Raw genomic sequence first — 16,173 nt, forward strand, 5'->3', positions numbered from 1 at the left:
AGCACAAAAATTCAGTAGCATAAAAATAAATTTTGTAGCACAGCGTGATATTGCATAACCATAACCCTTGCATTTCACTCTAATTACCTTTGAGCATGTCCTCTTGGTCCATTGGCCCATAGAACAATAATATTAATATCTATATCTGTATATTGTTTATCTATACACATAATTGTCATAATAATGATAAACATTTTTAGAACATTTCCTTTTAATTAAAACCAAACTTTATACATTGAACACAGCCTATTCAATTAATTAGTATACATATTTCTACAATCTAGGATAAATTAAATAGATTGTTGTGAATGTTTTTGGAGTAGTTCTTCCATGGCTTATTTCAAAATGTGTCTATATAGGCTACTGTTGACTGCTCTCAGCTCTCTGCAGCTGAAGGACAAGATGTGTCCAGCCAAAGTGGCGGGTGGACTCAATAACTTAAGACTACTTTACCCAGTTTGGCGAGTGTTAATTTGGAGCCATCGGATTTTGAAAATAAAAACCCATTGAATTCTAAGCACTGAATATCTATGCATTGAAATAACGTAACTCAAAATAAAATGTTTGTATTATTGGATTTGAATAATTATTAGCTATTGCATATATAAACCCATGCAAAATCCCATTCACAAATATGTACAAGTTTTAACAATACTTGCTACACTTTTGTATTTATTTATTTAGTTTAATTGATTATTTATGTTTTTTCTTGAAGTGCTATTTTTTTTTACATTACATAGATTGCACATACTGCACCCCTGAAATCTTCAATATATACGTTATAAAACAATGTACATGGGGTGAGTAGTGGTGTAAAATAACGTGATTCTGCAGTGGGAGAATTATTTGATAGAGCCAATTGGTCTATCCACATACTGTGTAACGTGCGATGGTACAGTAGGTCAGGGTTAGCAGGAAGGAGACAACATGCGAGATTCTCCTCACGGTACTTTTAGTATACTATAAGCTTTTGACCATACCACGCCAGGTCTCCACGGCACTATATTTAACACACAGGTGGAAAGTCCGGGATTCCTGCCTACAACAAATCAGTAACTAAATAACTCATATTAAAAAGGGAGACTTCGATCGTATACAGCTGTTTATTCTAGCCGAGCGAAAGAGCACGCACTTCTTCATTGTACGTGAAGAAGAGGGAGGCGCCACCTAGTGGCGCTACATATTATAAACCTGACTGTTAGAACTGTACCCCTGAAATCTTCAATAAAGACGTTATAAACCAGCATCAAAATGTGCCCGTTGACTTGTGGCTAGCCTAGCTAGCCTAGTCTCCAATGATAAAGAACACCAAGGCTAACTTGGGAATCAGGCCCTATGTCCAAAATTCCGAACTACCCCTATTTTTCAATTCGATGTCCTTCTTATGTACAAGTGTCCGTTAGTATTGTCCATTGCTGAATCTTACAGAAACAACCCATACGAATGGCATATATATAAAATGTACTCACCGAAGCACTATTACTGCTGCTGTTGCCATTGGACATGGCTAAATCTGTTTTGCCTTCCCGCGTGAGAGAGTCAGGTATCCAACGACGCGCACACTCGTTTGACAGCGATCTAGCATCTAGGATCGATTGCTCTTTCTTGGGTCCCCGGATGTTAACACTGAATTTCGTACACTGAATTTTGATGGTGACTTTGGCGGACTGAATTTTTGGACGCTGAAAATATTTGAGTTTAATATTTTAACGTTGAATTTTTTAACGTTGAATTTTTTAACATTGAAAAATAAAGGTGAACATGATATATTGAAAATGTAAAGAGTTAAATTCAGAGGCAAAAAATCCAGATAGGTTATTTCAATGCATAAATATTCAGTGCTTATAATTCAATGTGTTTTTATTTTCAAAACCCGATGGCACAGATTTACTTCCATAGAGGAATCCTTGAAAAGCAGAATTGTGTCTTTCGTCTGGTACTTCAGATTTCCTCTGGAGGGCAGCAATCTAAAACACACACACAAACAACTGAAGAAGAAGATGATGAGAAACTTTCGCCCTCTCCCTCTTCAACAACAAGATGATAAACGAGAAAACTCCACAGATATCCCCCGATGTTTGCCGTCCATGTTGCGTCTCTTTCAACCTCAACAAGAAGAACAAACACAACCTGTTGCCATGCAGGACCGGGAGAGCTTCCTTCCGGGAAAAGCCGGACTACACGCAGACTTTAGAGGCGATAACGGTAGCAAGGGTGACACCGTGCGATGGCTTTCACAAAGCGAAAGCGGTGTGTACAAGATGCCGTTCAATGTTGAGTAAATACATAAGAACGTGTACGAGATGGGCAGGATCACAGCTTTTATCCGGGAGAGAGCAGCAAGGCTGTCGGACACCAAGGCATCTCCATGTATCACTTCTCCAATGGTGCGTCTCTTCTGGCTACTTAGAATCAAAATAATTGTTTCTTATTGTGTTTTGTGTTGCTCAAAGGGTGTGATCTAGGATTTGTTTATCTGTTGATTGCTATGATTACATGTACCCTCAAATCTCCTCCATGGTTATCAAATGCTTATGTTGGATGAATATGTTAATTGTTGGAAAGCAGAAGAAGAGATGGCTTCTTCACTGCCTCGGGGTTGGCTGCACGGAAGTTGGATTGAATTGGTGATCCTCTTGTCTTGTGTGTCCCGAAGATTATTGATGTGTCCTTGTGTTGACAATAAGTCATGGTGAGAGCCTAGTTGAATGATGCTGGACCCGGTGAATGGCGCAGTCCTGCCTGTTTCTGTCCTTCTACAGGGATGGACGAGGATGGCAGCGAAAAGCTCAGACTCCCCTATTACTCCCCTATGATTCTGAACGTTGATACTTTGATTTCAACAACTCGCTCCAAACCTGCAGTCCGAATCGGACTGACCAAGGACGACTTTTATCCCTGGCAATCATCTCTATTGCGATGAAGAGACTTTCAAAACTGAAATCAACTAAAGTTGACATCTGCAACAAAGTCAAAGTCACTGATATCTTTGTCCAAACGAAATGGACACTGTTTAATGAGTATGAATAGTGGAAGTGCTGGAACACCCACCTGTAGCCGTCATTTCACACCTGCCGACCTCGACAAGTCTCCTACAGGCAGTGTCTGTCTGAAACCTGGATCCGTCCCGCGTTTAAGGTTTCCCCAAAGCTAATGCCCAAGACTGCCAAACCACCAGGTGAGTTGCACGACTAATGTATTCAACCTTTATAACATCATGCATAATTACAGCTGTATAGTCGGGATTTCAGTTACTGTTGGGGCCATTGATAGTGTTGTGTTTTGTTGGTTGCGTTACATTTCAACATTTAAGCAATTGTCATTCATTAGCTTTATTATACCTTAAATATATGTATTGTACTTGAGGTTTTAATTTTTTAATTTTTTCCAGGCTCAGCAGAAGATGCAGCTGGGAGAATTCAAGATCTTAGATTAAGTGGAAACAGTTCTTTCACTCCTAATGAACACCTTTTGGGCCACATGAAAAAATATGTTATTATTATATTGTGCATCCTTGGTGCTGACACCGCTGGTAAACACAAGAGAAAAAAAAAGGGATGAGGGAAGGGGGGTGAAACGCCACTTCCTTTTTTTGGGTGGAATTAGGATATATATATTATTTTTTTTACCTCCATTTTGCTCCACAGAGAGTGACTAGAGACGCAGCCTGTCAGACAGAGAGCTCGGGGGCTCTGCAAACCGAGGAGAACCGGAATCCTTCAAAGAGAACCGAGGGTGTGTTGCCCTTTCAATACCATCGGGGATCAAACCCAGAACTTTTAATTAAAAACTAAAAAGTTGAGTTGTAAGATAATTCATGCACAGTGTTTATGTAGCGACATGGTTTGTTTCTTGTTGTTTCCCCCTCTTTCCACAGCGTTCCAAGTGAAGGTGCCCGTGAAGGATGAAGGCGAGGAAGAAGATATCCCCTGGGTGAGGGGACGCCGAGAGGAAAGCGAGGAGCAGGAGGACCGAAAGCGCCCAGTTAGCTCTGCCGCTGCTGGCCCCCCATCCAACGTTAGCGCTCTCTCGGAAACGCCCTCTCCTCGGCCTCGGGAAGGAGGATGTACAAGAAGAGACAGGGACGACCGTGAATGACGAGGAGACGCTTTTCACTGGCCGGACTCTGGCGCCCCCTAGTGCTCTGTGTGTGAACCGCATGTAGAGGTGGCGCAGGGATACGGAGAGGAGGAAGATGACATGTTCCAGTGGCGGTCGGACTTCGGAGGAGGCGGCATCTTCGTTCCGTCTCCACGGTAACAACGATTCCACGACGGCTCTGACATCATCCGGTTCTAACCGAGGCGGGAGAATAGCCTTGAAGTAGGGTAAACAAACTTTTGGATCACAATTTTCCCACTGAACCTCAGACTGTTCAACAAATCTGTTGACTTTTACTTTGTACACACAAGACTGGAAAGGCTGGCTGTCACCTCCGACACATTCTCTGATTCGACGGGTTCGCCGTGAGTGGATATTTCATCCGTCAACCGTTCGGCCCAAACTCTCGACTGAGCTGCAATGCCAGACAATAATAATACTGTCACTCAAAATGAGGGTCTATCTGTCGGATGTCTGTTTAACGGACCAAACTTGTCAGAACTCAAGAATGCACACACACACGCCCACACACACACACACACACACACACACACACACACACACACACACACACACACACACACACACACACACACACACTAAAGCATCTGTGTGCACACATATTAACAATTTCTGAAGTCATAAATACCGTTGATAACAATGTTTATCACATTGATAGGGTTCTGTTCAACATGGTCGTCAACAAAGTTAACTCCAATGTAACGTCTTATTGATTTATTAGAGTTGTACTATGCGGAAAAGGCCACAAGGTGGCAGTATGTGCTAAAGTCGGAGAGCAGCGCTCTGAATTTCCAAGTAAACAATTAATTTAATTGAAATATCAATTTGTGTTTTTGATAACGCTCGTTTACCGCATTGCAATCGGAATATATACTGCTAGTATATGGGTTTAATGTAAAAAAAAAAGTCTCACTCAATTAACTTTGTCATAAACATTTTTATGTTTCCCCAATCTCGGAGATGAGTAACAAAAATACAGTTGTTCAATAATGTTCATTTACATATTCATGAGCATGTACAAGTGAGAGCAGTCGAACAAAAAGTGCTTTTTTTTTTTTAAACAAGGAATCATCTTTGAATAATCACGTCATCATTGGTAAACCAACTAAAAAGAAAAAATTCCATTCATCTGAATGGAAAATGGAAAACAATCCGTCCAGATAAAAACGTTGAGTCTCAGACGAGAGGAATCAAACACATTTCCGTTAGTGGATCGTAAAACAAATTTGTGTTAAAAATAATCATCAACTGCTGTGTTTTTGTGATCCCCAGATGGCGAGCTGAATACCTCAGACAGTCAATAAGTCAAAACAGGTCTTAAATCTATTACATTTTGCACAACGCTTTGTATGGCACGAGAGCCATCCTCTGCTGAAACATTTCCTTGTAGGGCGAAGTCTGGGCCAGTACAACACTAGATGAGGTCGCCGTTTACGTTTATCCACGTTGGACAAGATGAAACCCCCCTCCGACTCATATTAAACACAATTTCACGAGGGGAGAACTATTAGGTAAACCTAATAAATAAAACTAATATTTCCAGAATCAACGTAATCTCACACGCACCCACACAATCACTGTGCAGACATGACTGGGAGCCCCTAACCTATGTTTTGTTATATTTGATGGTGCATAACAAGAATAGTTCCAATATCGTTTTGTTGCCTCCATGGCTTTTTAATTAATCTTTTTGCTCATGTGAAAGAACACGCTGAACCAAAAGGAAATCCAATTAGTACACAAAGAGCAGTCACTGCGCTCATTTACGTGTTCATCGTCTCCCCGCCTGCCAACAGGTTTTAGAGGCTGGGGGGGAGGCAGGTTAAGAGGGTAGAGGTCATGCCAGGGTATATAATCTAAATCAAAGCAATGTACACAGAAGCCTTTATATAGCCTTTATATCAGGGCCTTAAGCCCCAGTGGGCGTCGTATGGTTGCCAGTCATTGTTTGACCCCGCCCACCTGGCGCGACTAGAGCTATGAAAGAAGGTCAAGTTAATTGAAGCAGGATTTTGAGGAGGGGGGGGGTTACCTTGAATTCTTTAAAGACCTGGCTAGGGGTCCCAGAACGGATTAACCAACTCATGAGGGTCAGTGGAGAGAGGAAATTAAAAGTCGTGGGAGAATTCAAACTATTGGATGGACGCGTGAAGAAATTGAGTGGCAACAAAATGCCGCCCCCTCATGGCAAACTAACAAAGCCTCCGTTTAGTAGGCCTAATGCTTAAATAACATTAGTTAAAGAAAGAAAATGATTAGTGGGAAATGTCTTTCTCAGAGCGACCTCAACAGTAGATTGTCTGTTTATCTTTGGAACAAGGTTAGGTCAGCTTAAGAAACCCTGACTAAATCAACCCTGTCCTCCGTCAAGCTTTCCTCGAGTGTCATGGCCGTTTAAACCTTTCATTAAATAGACAAACAAGAACGCTAAGAAAAGGAGAAGATAGAGTTGTGTGTGTATGTGTGTGCGTGCGTCTGTGTGTGTGTAAGCTGACCCAACAGTGATGTCTGTCTCTTAATAAATGCATGAGGGCTGGCATGCGCTTTTTTTCTTTCCATGGATGATTTGTGCGCGCGCACACACACACACACACACACACACACACACACACACACACACACACACACACACACACACACACACACACACACACACACACACACACACACACACACACACACACACACTACTTTTACTCCCAATCCAGATGTTTGGTGAGGCTAACCGTGGCATCGCTGGTTGGTTGCCACGGCGATGCCACGGTGACCGCTGAGACATCCGCAGTGCAAAAACTGTTAGCAGAGATAGCGTCTCAAGTGCCGTTGAGCAAGGCAGTGTTGCGATGAGTTCCAATCTAGTTATGTCATGTGAATAGGGAACCGTGAAATCAAATGAGTCCAAACTGCGATGGGAAGTGTGTTATTTCAGTCACAAAAAAATCAACAGCTAAATCAACAATCTGAAGGTGGCGATGTGAACATTAGAACGTTGGAGTAAAGCCACATATTGTGGCTGTTTTGTCAGGTTATCCCCCTCATAATAAAACAAGCCTTTTTTTGAAAGCCCTCTCTTCTGCCTCATGCAAGCCAATCCAAATATGTTTTCCCTCCTCGACCTTGATAAGAATGACAATGAAATGCATTAGACTGTGGTTCTCGTCGCCTCTTCGTTCATTACTCTCTGAAAGGTAGAATCTGTCCTGCTGGGAGGATCTGATTGGTTTAAACACAAATACGGAAATGAAAAGGAGAACATTAGATACAGTTGGTTTGGAGATAACAGCTCCCTAGACAATCGCTGGCTTTGTGGACGTGACTACGCCCCGGGTCCCGTTCCCATAGAAACAAAGACAACCGCCGTCCGTTTTAAAAGAAAAACAGGAAATGGTAATGTTTGTCGTGACTCGTGGTATCGCACACATTCTGCGTTTCCTGTTGCACATTTCTATCATCTGTCGAAAATCATTTATGTTTTGGTCGTTTTCTTCCCAAAATGAAATCCCCAATAGGAGGGGATGGAAACCAAAGAGTGTAAGAAAAAAAACAAGTGCAACAGGTGCTTCTTTGTATTCCACCGAGCGGACCTCACCTCTACTGTCCATCACTCTCTTTTCATTAAGAGCGAGTGAGGGAGTGGTGAGAGAGACAGAGAGATCCTAAACGCAGCAGTCCTCCGTTCCGGGAACGGTTTTCCTTCGGGTTCCCGTATCGCTGCGGTCTTCCACGGTTAAGCTCCAAATAGTTTTTTGTTCGCTAGCCGTCGCCGTCGGCAGAATCCGAGGTACGTAATGAGCGTCTGCAACCCAGACGCCCGTCTTAATCGGGGCAAAACGAAAATAGAAACCAACCGACGGACTTAAACAAAATTTCCTTAAAGGGTAAGTATACGTCCTCGTTACGGTGGAGAAGACGAGAAAAGCGTAGACGGGGAAGCATCCCTCTCAGGAGCGATGTGTCGCTACCGTTTAAACTCAGACGCTGTCAACGCAAAAACTAAATATGTCCTCAAATGAACTCCAAACAGTTTGTTCCCTCTCACTTCCTCTGCGTGAGTCAACGGGCCGGGAACGATAACGTAAAGAAAAACTAAATAGAAGGCAGGAGGACGCCAGTCTTCGCATTCTTTTGTCGACGCAAAATGTACTTTTCTTTTTTTGAAACAGTTAGTGTGTTCCTATTCTCTCTCTCTCTGGGTCAGCAGCCGGCTGGCACGTCGGCCATGAAGTCGAACTCGTTCTGGCCCAGCCACAGCTCGGGGAGCTCGTTGGCCCGGTCCAGACCCAACTCCACCACCAGCGACATCAGCACCTCCTCGTCTACCGCCTCAAAGTCGATCCCCCCGCCACCGCCGGCCGCCGTGCCCGAGCCCGGGGGTCCAAGCCCGAAGCCAACGGCCGTCCCGGTACCGCCGCCGCCTCCGACCAGCACAGAGGAGGAAGAGGAGGCGGAGGAACTAAGGAGTGAGGTCCCGGCGCCGGGGGGGAACCCCCTCTGAGCAACGGGTCCCACTCCTCCTCCGACCCCTCCCACGGAGCCCACCAGGTTCTGGTAGTGGGAGTTGAGCTTCTGGAGCTGCATGCTGGCGATGAGGTGGGGTCCCGTCTGCAGGCTGAAGGAGTGGGGCTTGGAGAGGGGAGTCGTGGAGGAGGAGAGCATCGGCATCGGGGACGTGGAAGTGGAGGAGGAGGAGGAGGAGGAGGAGAGGGATGGGGAGAAGGGCACGGCAGCGGTCTTGGAGGAGGGGTAGTGGAGTAAGGAGGTGATCGGCGAGGATGAGGAGGAGGAGGAGATGTCCTTCATGACGTGGGCGGGGCCAGGGTACAACAGTGATGTCATCACCGGGGAGGTGCAATGCCTAGGAGAGGGATGAGATTTATTAATTTAAAACTTTGATTTAATTTTGTTACGTCTATTAAGTGAGAGAGAGACAGACAGGAAATTTTACTGTTGTGATGTCAAATGAGAGTTCTGAAGGGGCCGACAGCAGACCCGATGACATCACCCGGTTGAGATCGCAATCAGGACGCTGCAATTCCGAGCGGAGGCCCCAGCGAGAGACTAGCGACGTAATGTAACGCTATCTGCATGAATCAGATCGATCCAAAAATGCAAAATCCACTGGTGCAGACCAGACGTTATATCATAGACACACACACACACACAAACATGCTTCCATGACCTCATCGGAAAACCAAGCTCGCTCATCCAAACAAACTGAACTATCTTCATTGGTTTACTCACAATGGAAAGGAGAACAGACAGACAAGTATATAGATAGATGGACTGATAGATGGTAAATAGATAGACAGACCGATTTTTTAGTGAATGCCTGACTATGGCCACCGCTGCTCAGAAAATCTTTAGGATTTGATCAACTCAGAGTAAATCAAAGATGGATCATTAAGGATGAAGTCCCGATGGTACTGAATGAGGACTTGAAAGTGAAGAGCGTAATGAGCTAGTGGTGACTAGAAAGTTATTTCATAGAAGACAGACATGAGATTTACTAAAAAACAGGCAAAGCTAACAATAATAGGGTTTCACTCGCTACCAGCATGGGACCAACAACCGATAAGAACTCAACCACATCTCATGATCCGAGCCCACTTGATCCCATTGTTTTAATATGCATCAACAAGAGGAAAAAGAGGGTTTTAAGTATCATAGAGGCAGGCTCATCAAACTTTTAAAACGCTTGTTCAATAGAAACCATGCATCAGAAAGGAGGCCACAGAAATTAAAACACAACCACATACACACACATACAAACACACACACACACACACACAGGGGAGGTTGTGTGTGTGTGTGGACATGTTGAAGTCTTGTTCTTATGACCTAATAAATCACCCGGCAACAGAGGGCTGATCTGTTTGGGAAATGGAGGGACCCTAATTAAGAACACACACATGACTTTGGATTTGTGTGTGTGTGTGTGTGTGTGTGTGTGTGTGTGTGTGTGTGTGTGTGTGTGTGTGTGTGTGTGTGTGTGTGTGTGTGTGTGTGTGTGTGTGGCCTGACCTATTGAGCAGTACATTAACCATGAAGAGGCCAAAGGGTACAAACCCACGGAGTACCAAAGAGGATAGTGAGTGTTACAGTATATATATATATATATATATATATATATATATATATATATATATATATATATATATATATATATATATATATATATATATATATATAAAGACATGGACAGAGAGTGAAAGAGAGAGACACAAGGTAAGAGAGAGAGATACATGGACAGAGTAAAGGAGAGAGAGTCACAGAGACAGAGTAAGAGAGAGAGAGAGATACATTGACAGAGGGTGAAAGAGAGAGAGAGACACACACAGAGACAGAGTAAGAGAGATACGTTGACAGAGGGTGAAAGAGAGAGAGAGACACACACAGAGATAGAGTAAGAGAGAGAGACACATTGACAGAGGGTGGAAGAGAGAGAGACACACAGAGACAGAGTAAGAGAGAGAGATACGTTGACAGAGGGTGAAAGAGAGAGAGAGACACACACAGAGATAGAGTAAGAGAGAGAGATACATTGACAGAGGGTGGAAGAGAGAGACACAGAGACAGAGTAACAGTGAGCGATAAAGTCAGAGAGTAAAAGAGAGAGACAGAGTCAGTATGGAAGACAGACAGATATGGAGACAAAGTAAGGAAGAGTGAAATAGAAAGAGATTAAAGAGAGACACAAAGAGTAAAGGAGAGAGAAAGAGCGAAATTGAGCGTATGTTTGGCTTTAAGGGATAGATGGTGGGAAATATAAACCTGAGAACGTACAGCGAGGAAGAAAGTCTGTCGATATATGGACGATAAGTGTGCAAGTATGTTTGTTATGAAATCCTAATGTTTACTGTGCCATACAATGGCTTGACATAATTATAGTTTTTTTATTCCAACACATTTGAGGGAAAGGTTTGCAACACACACATATACACACAAACACACACACAAGCGCGCACACACACGTAAGGAAATTCTCGAAGGCCCATGTTGGATTACCAAAGATGGTTTAGATTACACGTTCAAACAACATGTTCTCACCAATAAACACACACACACACACACACACACACACACACAGTCATGCAGCCATTCTCTGAGTAAGTTAATCGCCTAATATACTGATCCCCTCCTTCTCGCTTGAATGAAACACACACACACACACACACACACACACACACACACACACACACACACACACACACAATGGGCCCTGCCATTGACAGCTGTGGTATCTTTGAGCGTGTGTGTAAGGGGGAGACGGAGACAGTGTGTGTGTGTGTGTGTGTGTGTGTGTGTGTGTGTGTGTGTGTGTGTGTGTGTGTGTGTGTGTGTGTGTGTGTTTTTATCAGCTCTGTACAGCTGCATGCCTCCCTGTAGCAATTATCTCTATAGGAGCAAGCACCAAAAGAGGTTAACCATGTGTGTGTGTGTGTGTGTGTGTGTGTGTGTGTGTGTGTGTGTGTGTGTGTGTGTGTGTGTGTGTGTGTGTGTGTGTGTGTGTGTGTGTGTGTGCATGCCTGCGTGTGTTCATTATTCATGGCGTGTTTACTGTCAGTCCTGATGAAGACCTCTACAATGTGTTCCCACAAACGTGATGTCGTAAGCTTAACTACACGCACAAGCAGGCCCAATATAATGCAATCAATCAGGAGCAGCGTATCATCTGTCTGTACGTCGCTACACAAATAAACCATAGGCCTGCTAACTGACAGTGGAACACAACCAAAAGAAAAAAGAAAGAAGAATACCGGCGAATGGGGAGAAGGAGAAAGGGGGGGGGGTGAGGGAGAGAAGGCGGATGGATAATAGGATGGGGGATAAAAGTCACAGAAAGCGCGCTCCTCATTCTGCCGTAGACAACGGCGGTTTCAATTACACAATTAATGCGTGACGAGCAAATTGAACGAAGCCGCGCAGACGCTCGCACGCGCACACACACACACCGACTCCCACACACGCACGCCATATGGTGTCGCAGCGTGGGGCGTTTACGCTTGTTTTGATTGCCGCGCATGCACTTTGCCTCATCTCTTCCAGGGAGGTGGGAAATTGGAAGTAGGTTAAATTACGTTAATAGGAGCAATTACAATGCTTTAACCGTCGCTACGTCAGAGAAGATGGAAAACTGCAATGGTCCAAAGTCATCAATCGTCCTGTTATAGTCTTAACAAAATAACACTCTGGTGAAGGCGGTTAGTCGCGTCACTTTTTTAAAAAGCGAGTTGGTCCATCTCCCTCTGAAACTTTCCCCTCCAGACTCTAAATGACTTCCACTTAAATGTTGATCATTCTGAGGTCATTGCGGTTGGTTCGTTTTGTTTTCCCCCCAACGGTCTGACTTAAGACGAATGACTTCATTTTTTTTTATGTTATGTTAGTAGCCTACTCCAAAAAAAATAACCTCATGGAGGATCACCCCAGTCCAAAACAAACAGAGTGACAACGCTATATACATATATACTTCGTCCTAACTTCTCTCTATACCGTTTTTATTAGATGCATAAAGTCTGACACACACCTGGGACGGATCCTCAACGCGTCTCGACTGACGGCACGCCGCAATCCGGCATCGGGATGGAAATGGTTTGTTGTGGTAAAAAAAAAAAATCCCGCACAACAGTGGCCGTCTTGTTTCACCGGGATAACCTTTCAGACGCTCGGAGGGGAAAAAAAACTACTTCAGCCAGGAAAAACAAACCATTCACGCAGCATAGCCTCCTCTAGTGTCTCTCTCTCACTGGGTTACAGACTGTCTGCCTCACTCCTCACAGCAACGGACTTGACACCGAGTCAAAAACATTGTGGACTGGACTGCAACTTCTCTCTCTCTCTCTCTCTCTAGCCTGGAACGTCGCCATCCTAACACTCGGAGTGGATTCACAGTGGGATCTGGATTCACATGATTAGACAACACGCAGTAAAGCGGCTCGGAGTGGATCCGGATTCTGGATTCGGCGGCTCCGGGGTTTAGCGGCGACCGTTGGTCAAGGCAGATGTTGCTCATTCTACACGCAATACAATCAGGGATCACACACACACACACACACACACACACACACACACACACACACACACACACACACACACACACACACACACACACACACACACACACACACACACACACACACACACACACACACAGGAGAATGAGGGGAAACCACACAGTGTCATGTCACACACAAGACAGTTTGTCCGCGACAATGACAGTTCTGTCCCTTGTAATAAGAGCGCGAGGAGAAAAAAAGCCCGCGGACACTCATTGATAAAAAAGTCTTGTCTGACTTATGGGACATCTCGTATCTTCAGGTCTCCTATTATTAAAGGCGCGCACAGTGAAAGAAAGCCTGCACATAAGTGCAATTCAAAACAGTTCAAGATTGGCTTATCTCGTTATGTTCCATCCCATGTTATGTTCATTTTGGTATAATACAAATAATATTTGGTTAATTTTTATAGTACTCCGACTTCAAGCAGACTATTATTTTGCGTGACGTGATCACCACCCCCCCCCCCCCCCCAACAACTGCCACGGGCTGAACTCCTTTCTGCCGTTAATGCCAATGTAAGAAATACGGCATCTGTCCTCATTGTGCGTCTATGTAGCCCTTAGAATACACACACACGCACACGCACACGCACACGACCACCGTGCGTATCCATCAATGAACGGAGACGCACACCACGTGTTGATGTATAGAAAGTGTCCCCCCCTTTGTTCCTGTTCCGGCTAACTAAAGTCGTTATGCAAATCAAACAAACGGTTTCCCATCCTTCTCGTCATGATAGATAGACAATCGCCCCGTCCTCTGATATGCAAACCACATGGAAACCACAATAATCACTTTATTTTTCCGTTAGGAACTTCAGATTTGGAGGAGCAGCAGGGTGTGGCCATACCCAACAGTACATAGGCCTACAATAAACAAAAACACACACACACACACACACACACACACACACACACACACACACACACACACACACACACACACACACACACACACCATCAGCCCCGCAGAAAATAAAAATCTGTGCCTAAGCCTAATGAATTACCTGCATAGTGGAGGAGAAATAAATAAATAATTAAAAAAGATTCCAGGTATTAAAACGAGAGGATACAGTTCAAAAAGATTCCAGGTATTAAAACGAGAGGATACAGTTCAAAGGGGTTAATGCCTGAAAGATTCCAGGTATTAAAACGAGAGGATACAGTTCAAAGAGGGGTTCAACCATTCAAAAGTCTTATGGATGCTGGGACAATTCTTGACAGGGCTCTGTTTGTCCTTTATAGGGGCTCTGTATCTGTGGCCTGAGGGAATACTGGCTGTGTAGAGTGTGTGTGATGTCAAGGGTGATTTGTGTTGCTTTTTGCTTGGTCCTTTTGTTGTATATATTGATGAGTGATTCCTGCTGTTTATTATTTTGCTGCTCAGTTTGATGATTCTGTGAGAGAGAGAGCGAGAGAGAGAGAGATAGAGAGAGAGCGAGAGAGAGTGAAAGACAGAGCGAAAGAGAGAGAGAGAGAGAGAGAGAGAGAGAGAGAGAGAGAGAGAGAGAGAGAGAGAGAGAGAGAGAGAGAGAGAGAGAGACTTTGCTGTAGGACAACGATCAATCAATGTATGCATGCAAGATTTCATGTCCTTACTCATGTCCTTTTCATGTCCTGTACCAAGCTGTTCGGACTATTGGGAAGGCATGAACTGATAGCGCCATCTTAACGGCCGCTATCCATTAAGGTGGGATAAAGGGTCTATAGTGATTTAAATTGAAGGACACGTTATAGAAACCAAGCAGGTGTATAGGATGTGTGTGTGTGTGTGTGTCTGTGTGTGTGTGTTAGAGAGTGTGTGTGTGAGAGAGAGAGAGAGAGAGAGAGAGAGAGAGAGAGAGAGAGAGAGGAGAGAGAGAGAGAGAGAGAGAGGGAGAGAGAGAGAGAGAGAACTGGGGGCAGTGAGTGAAATTCAATCAATCTTCTGGAGTCCATTCAATAGTTTCAGTCCAACGTTTGGTTTAATTGAACATATTTATCCACAGCAATAGGCCTGTTTGTTTATCTTTAACCATATGTAGATTTATCTTGGTCTTTTTCCAATTACCCTATACATTTGAGGGGCTTTTCCAACTTTGCCGACACCTCCACCAAAATGATTGCAGTTTATTGTTAATTTATGGTTTGGGCAAATAAAACTCCAAACCCTTATGAGCTAAAAATCACACAAAAACACCTGGTAAACACTGGAAAGAAAATGTGGGTGAGATTGCCCATACAGGCCCTTAAACCCAGAGACTGCATTTCAAGGGTCTTGAGGAACAAGACTTTGTTCTTCAAACTTTCCCGCCACCGGTTCACAAACAACAAACAGCTACAATGCCGTCTTTCACACAAACCGCTCTTTGTCCCGCGCCTACTGGGATCCGATATGCTGCATGCTGGGAAACGCGATCCACCGCTCGGCGTACCCATGGACGTGTACCTCGCAGTGTTGCCAGATTGGGCCATATTTCCCGCCCGATCTGGCAACACTGGCTGCAGCCAGCGTTGCCAGATTGGGCGGGAAATATGGCAAAATCTGGCATCACTGGTCCCTCGTGGCCAGGCCGCCGTTTATCCAATTCGACCGAGCTGCGAGGAAAGTGATAAACACAAGCATCTCCTCTCACGCTTTTCTTGATATTTCTTTAACGACAAGTACTTGTGTTGACCGTGTATCCCTTCCACCACCGGCTCCCCCCTTACTTTTTTTTTTTACGAGATCGAGTTTCAAATAGGCGCTGCTTTCTTTCCGAGCTCGTAAATGATCTAATGGCTTTCGTTTGTTTCGGCTGCGTTGGCCCACACCGCCCGCCCTGACCGCACTAGTGTATATAAAGATCACAGGGTATCCTCTCTCTCTCTCCCTCACTCACACACACACACACACGCACAACACTCCCTCTCTCTCTTTCTGTCTCTCACGCACAAACTCCTGTTGAACACATGCCTGTTACATTTGTAGTGAATTTCCTGTCCATAAAAACACTCCACAGAAGTGCAAATTC

At 44.3% G+C, this 16,173-nt stretch overlaps 1 protein-coding gene and 1 long non-coding RNA gene across 3 annotated transcripts; one reads left to right on the plus strand and one right to left on the minus strand.

Moving 5' to 3' along the window:
* Nucleotides 1–2,007: 2,007 nt before the first annotated feature.
* On the plus strand, nt 2,008–6,690 carry LOC130369934 (uncharacterized). 2 transcript variants are annotated; one of them, XR_008892919.1, is made up of 3 exons: nt 2,008–3,532; nt 3,648–3,735; nt 3,878–6,690. It is a non-coding gene; the product is annotated as an uncharacterized LOC130369934 (long non-coding RNA). The 2 variants fall into 2 exon arrangements; XR_008892920.1 differs by having other exon boundaries at nt 2,008–3,178; nt 3,392–3,735.
* Nucleotides 6,691–7,203: 513 nt separating this feature from the next.
* Nucleotides 7,204–12,929, minus strand: LOC130369933 (cbp/p300-interacting transactivator 1-like). Its single transcript, XM_056575548.1, has 2 exons — nt 12,650–12,929; nt 7,204–8,977 (listed from the first exon to the last, which is right to left on the minus strand). The coding sequence occupies exon 2, from the start codon at nt 8,956–8,958 to the stop codon at nt 8,317–8,319; it is 642 nt and encodes a 213-aa protein (XP_056431523.1). The 5' UTR covers nt 8,959–8,977; nt 12,650–12,929; the 3' UTR covers nt 7,204–8,316.
* Nucleotides 12,930–16,173: the final 3,244 nt, after the last annotated feature.

This window comes from Gadus chalcogrammus, chromosome 17 (assembly GCF_026213295.1).
Source record: "Gadus chalcogrammus isolate NIFS_2021 chromosome 17, NIFS_Gcha_1.0, whole genome shotgun sequence".
NCBI lineage: Eukaryota > Metazoa > Chordata > Actinopteri > Gadiformes > Gadidae > Gadus > Gadus chalcogrammus.

Coding starts and splice junctions, on each gene's coding strand:
- LOC130369933 (XM_056575548.1), bottom strand. CDS start 8,958: ATGACATCACTGTTGTACCCTGGCCCCGCCCACGTCATGAAGGACATC.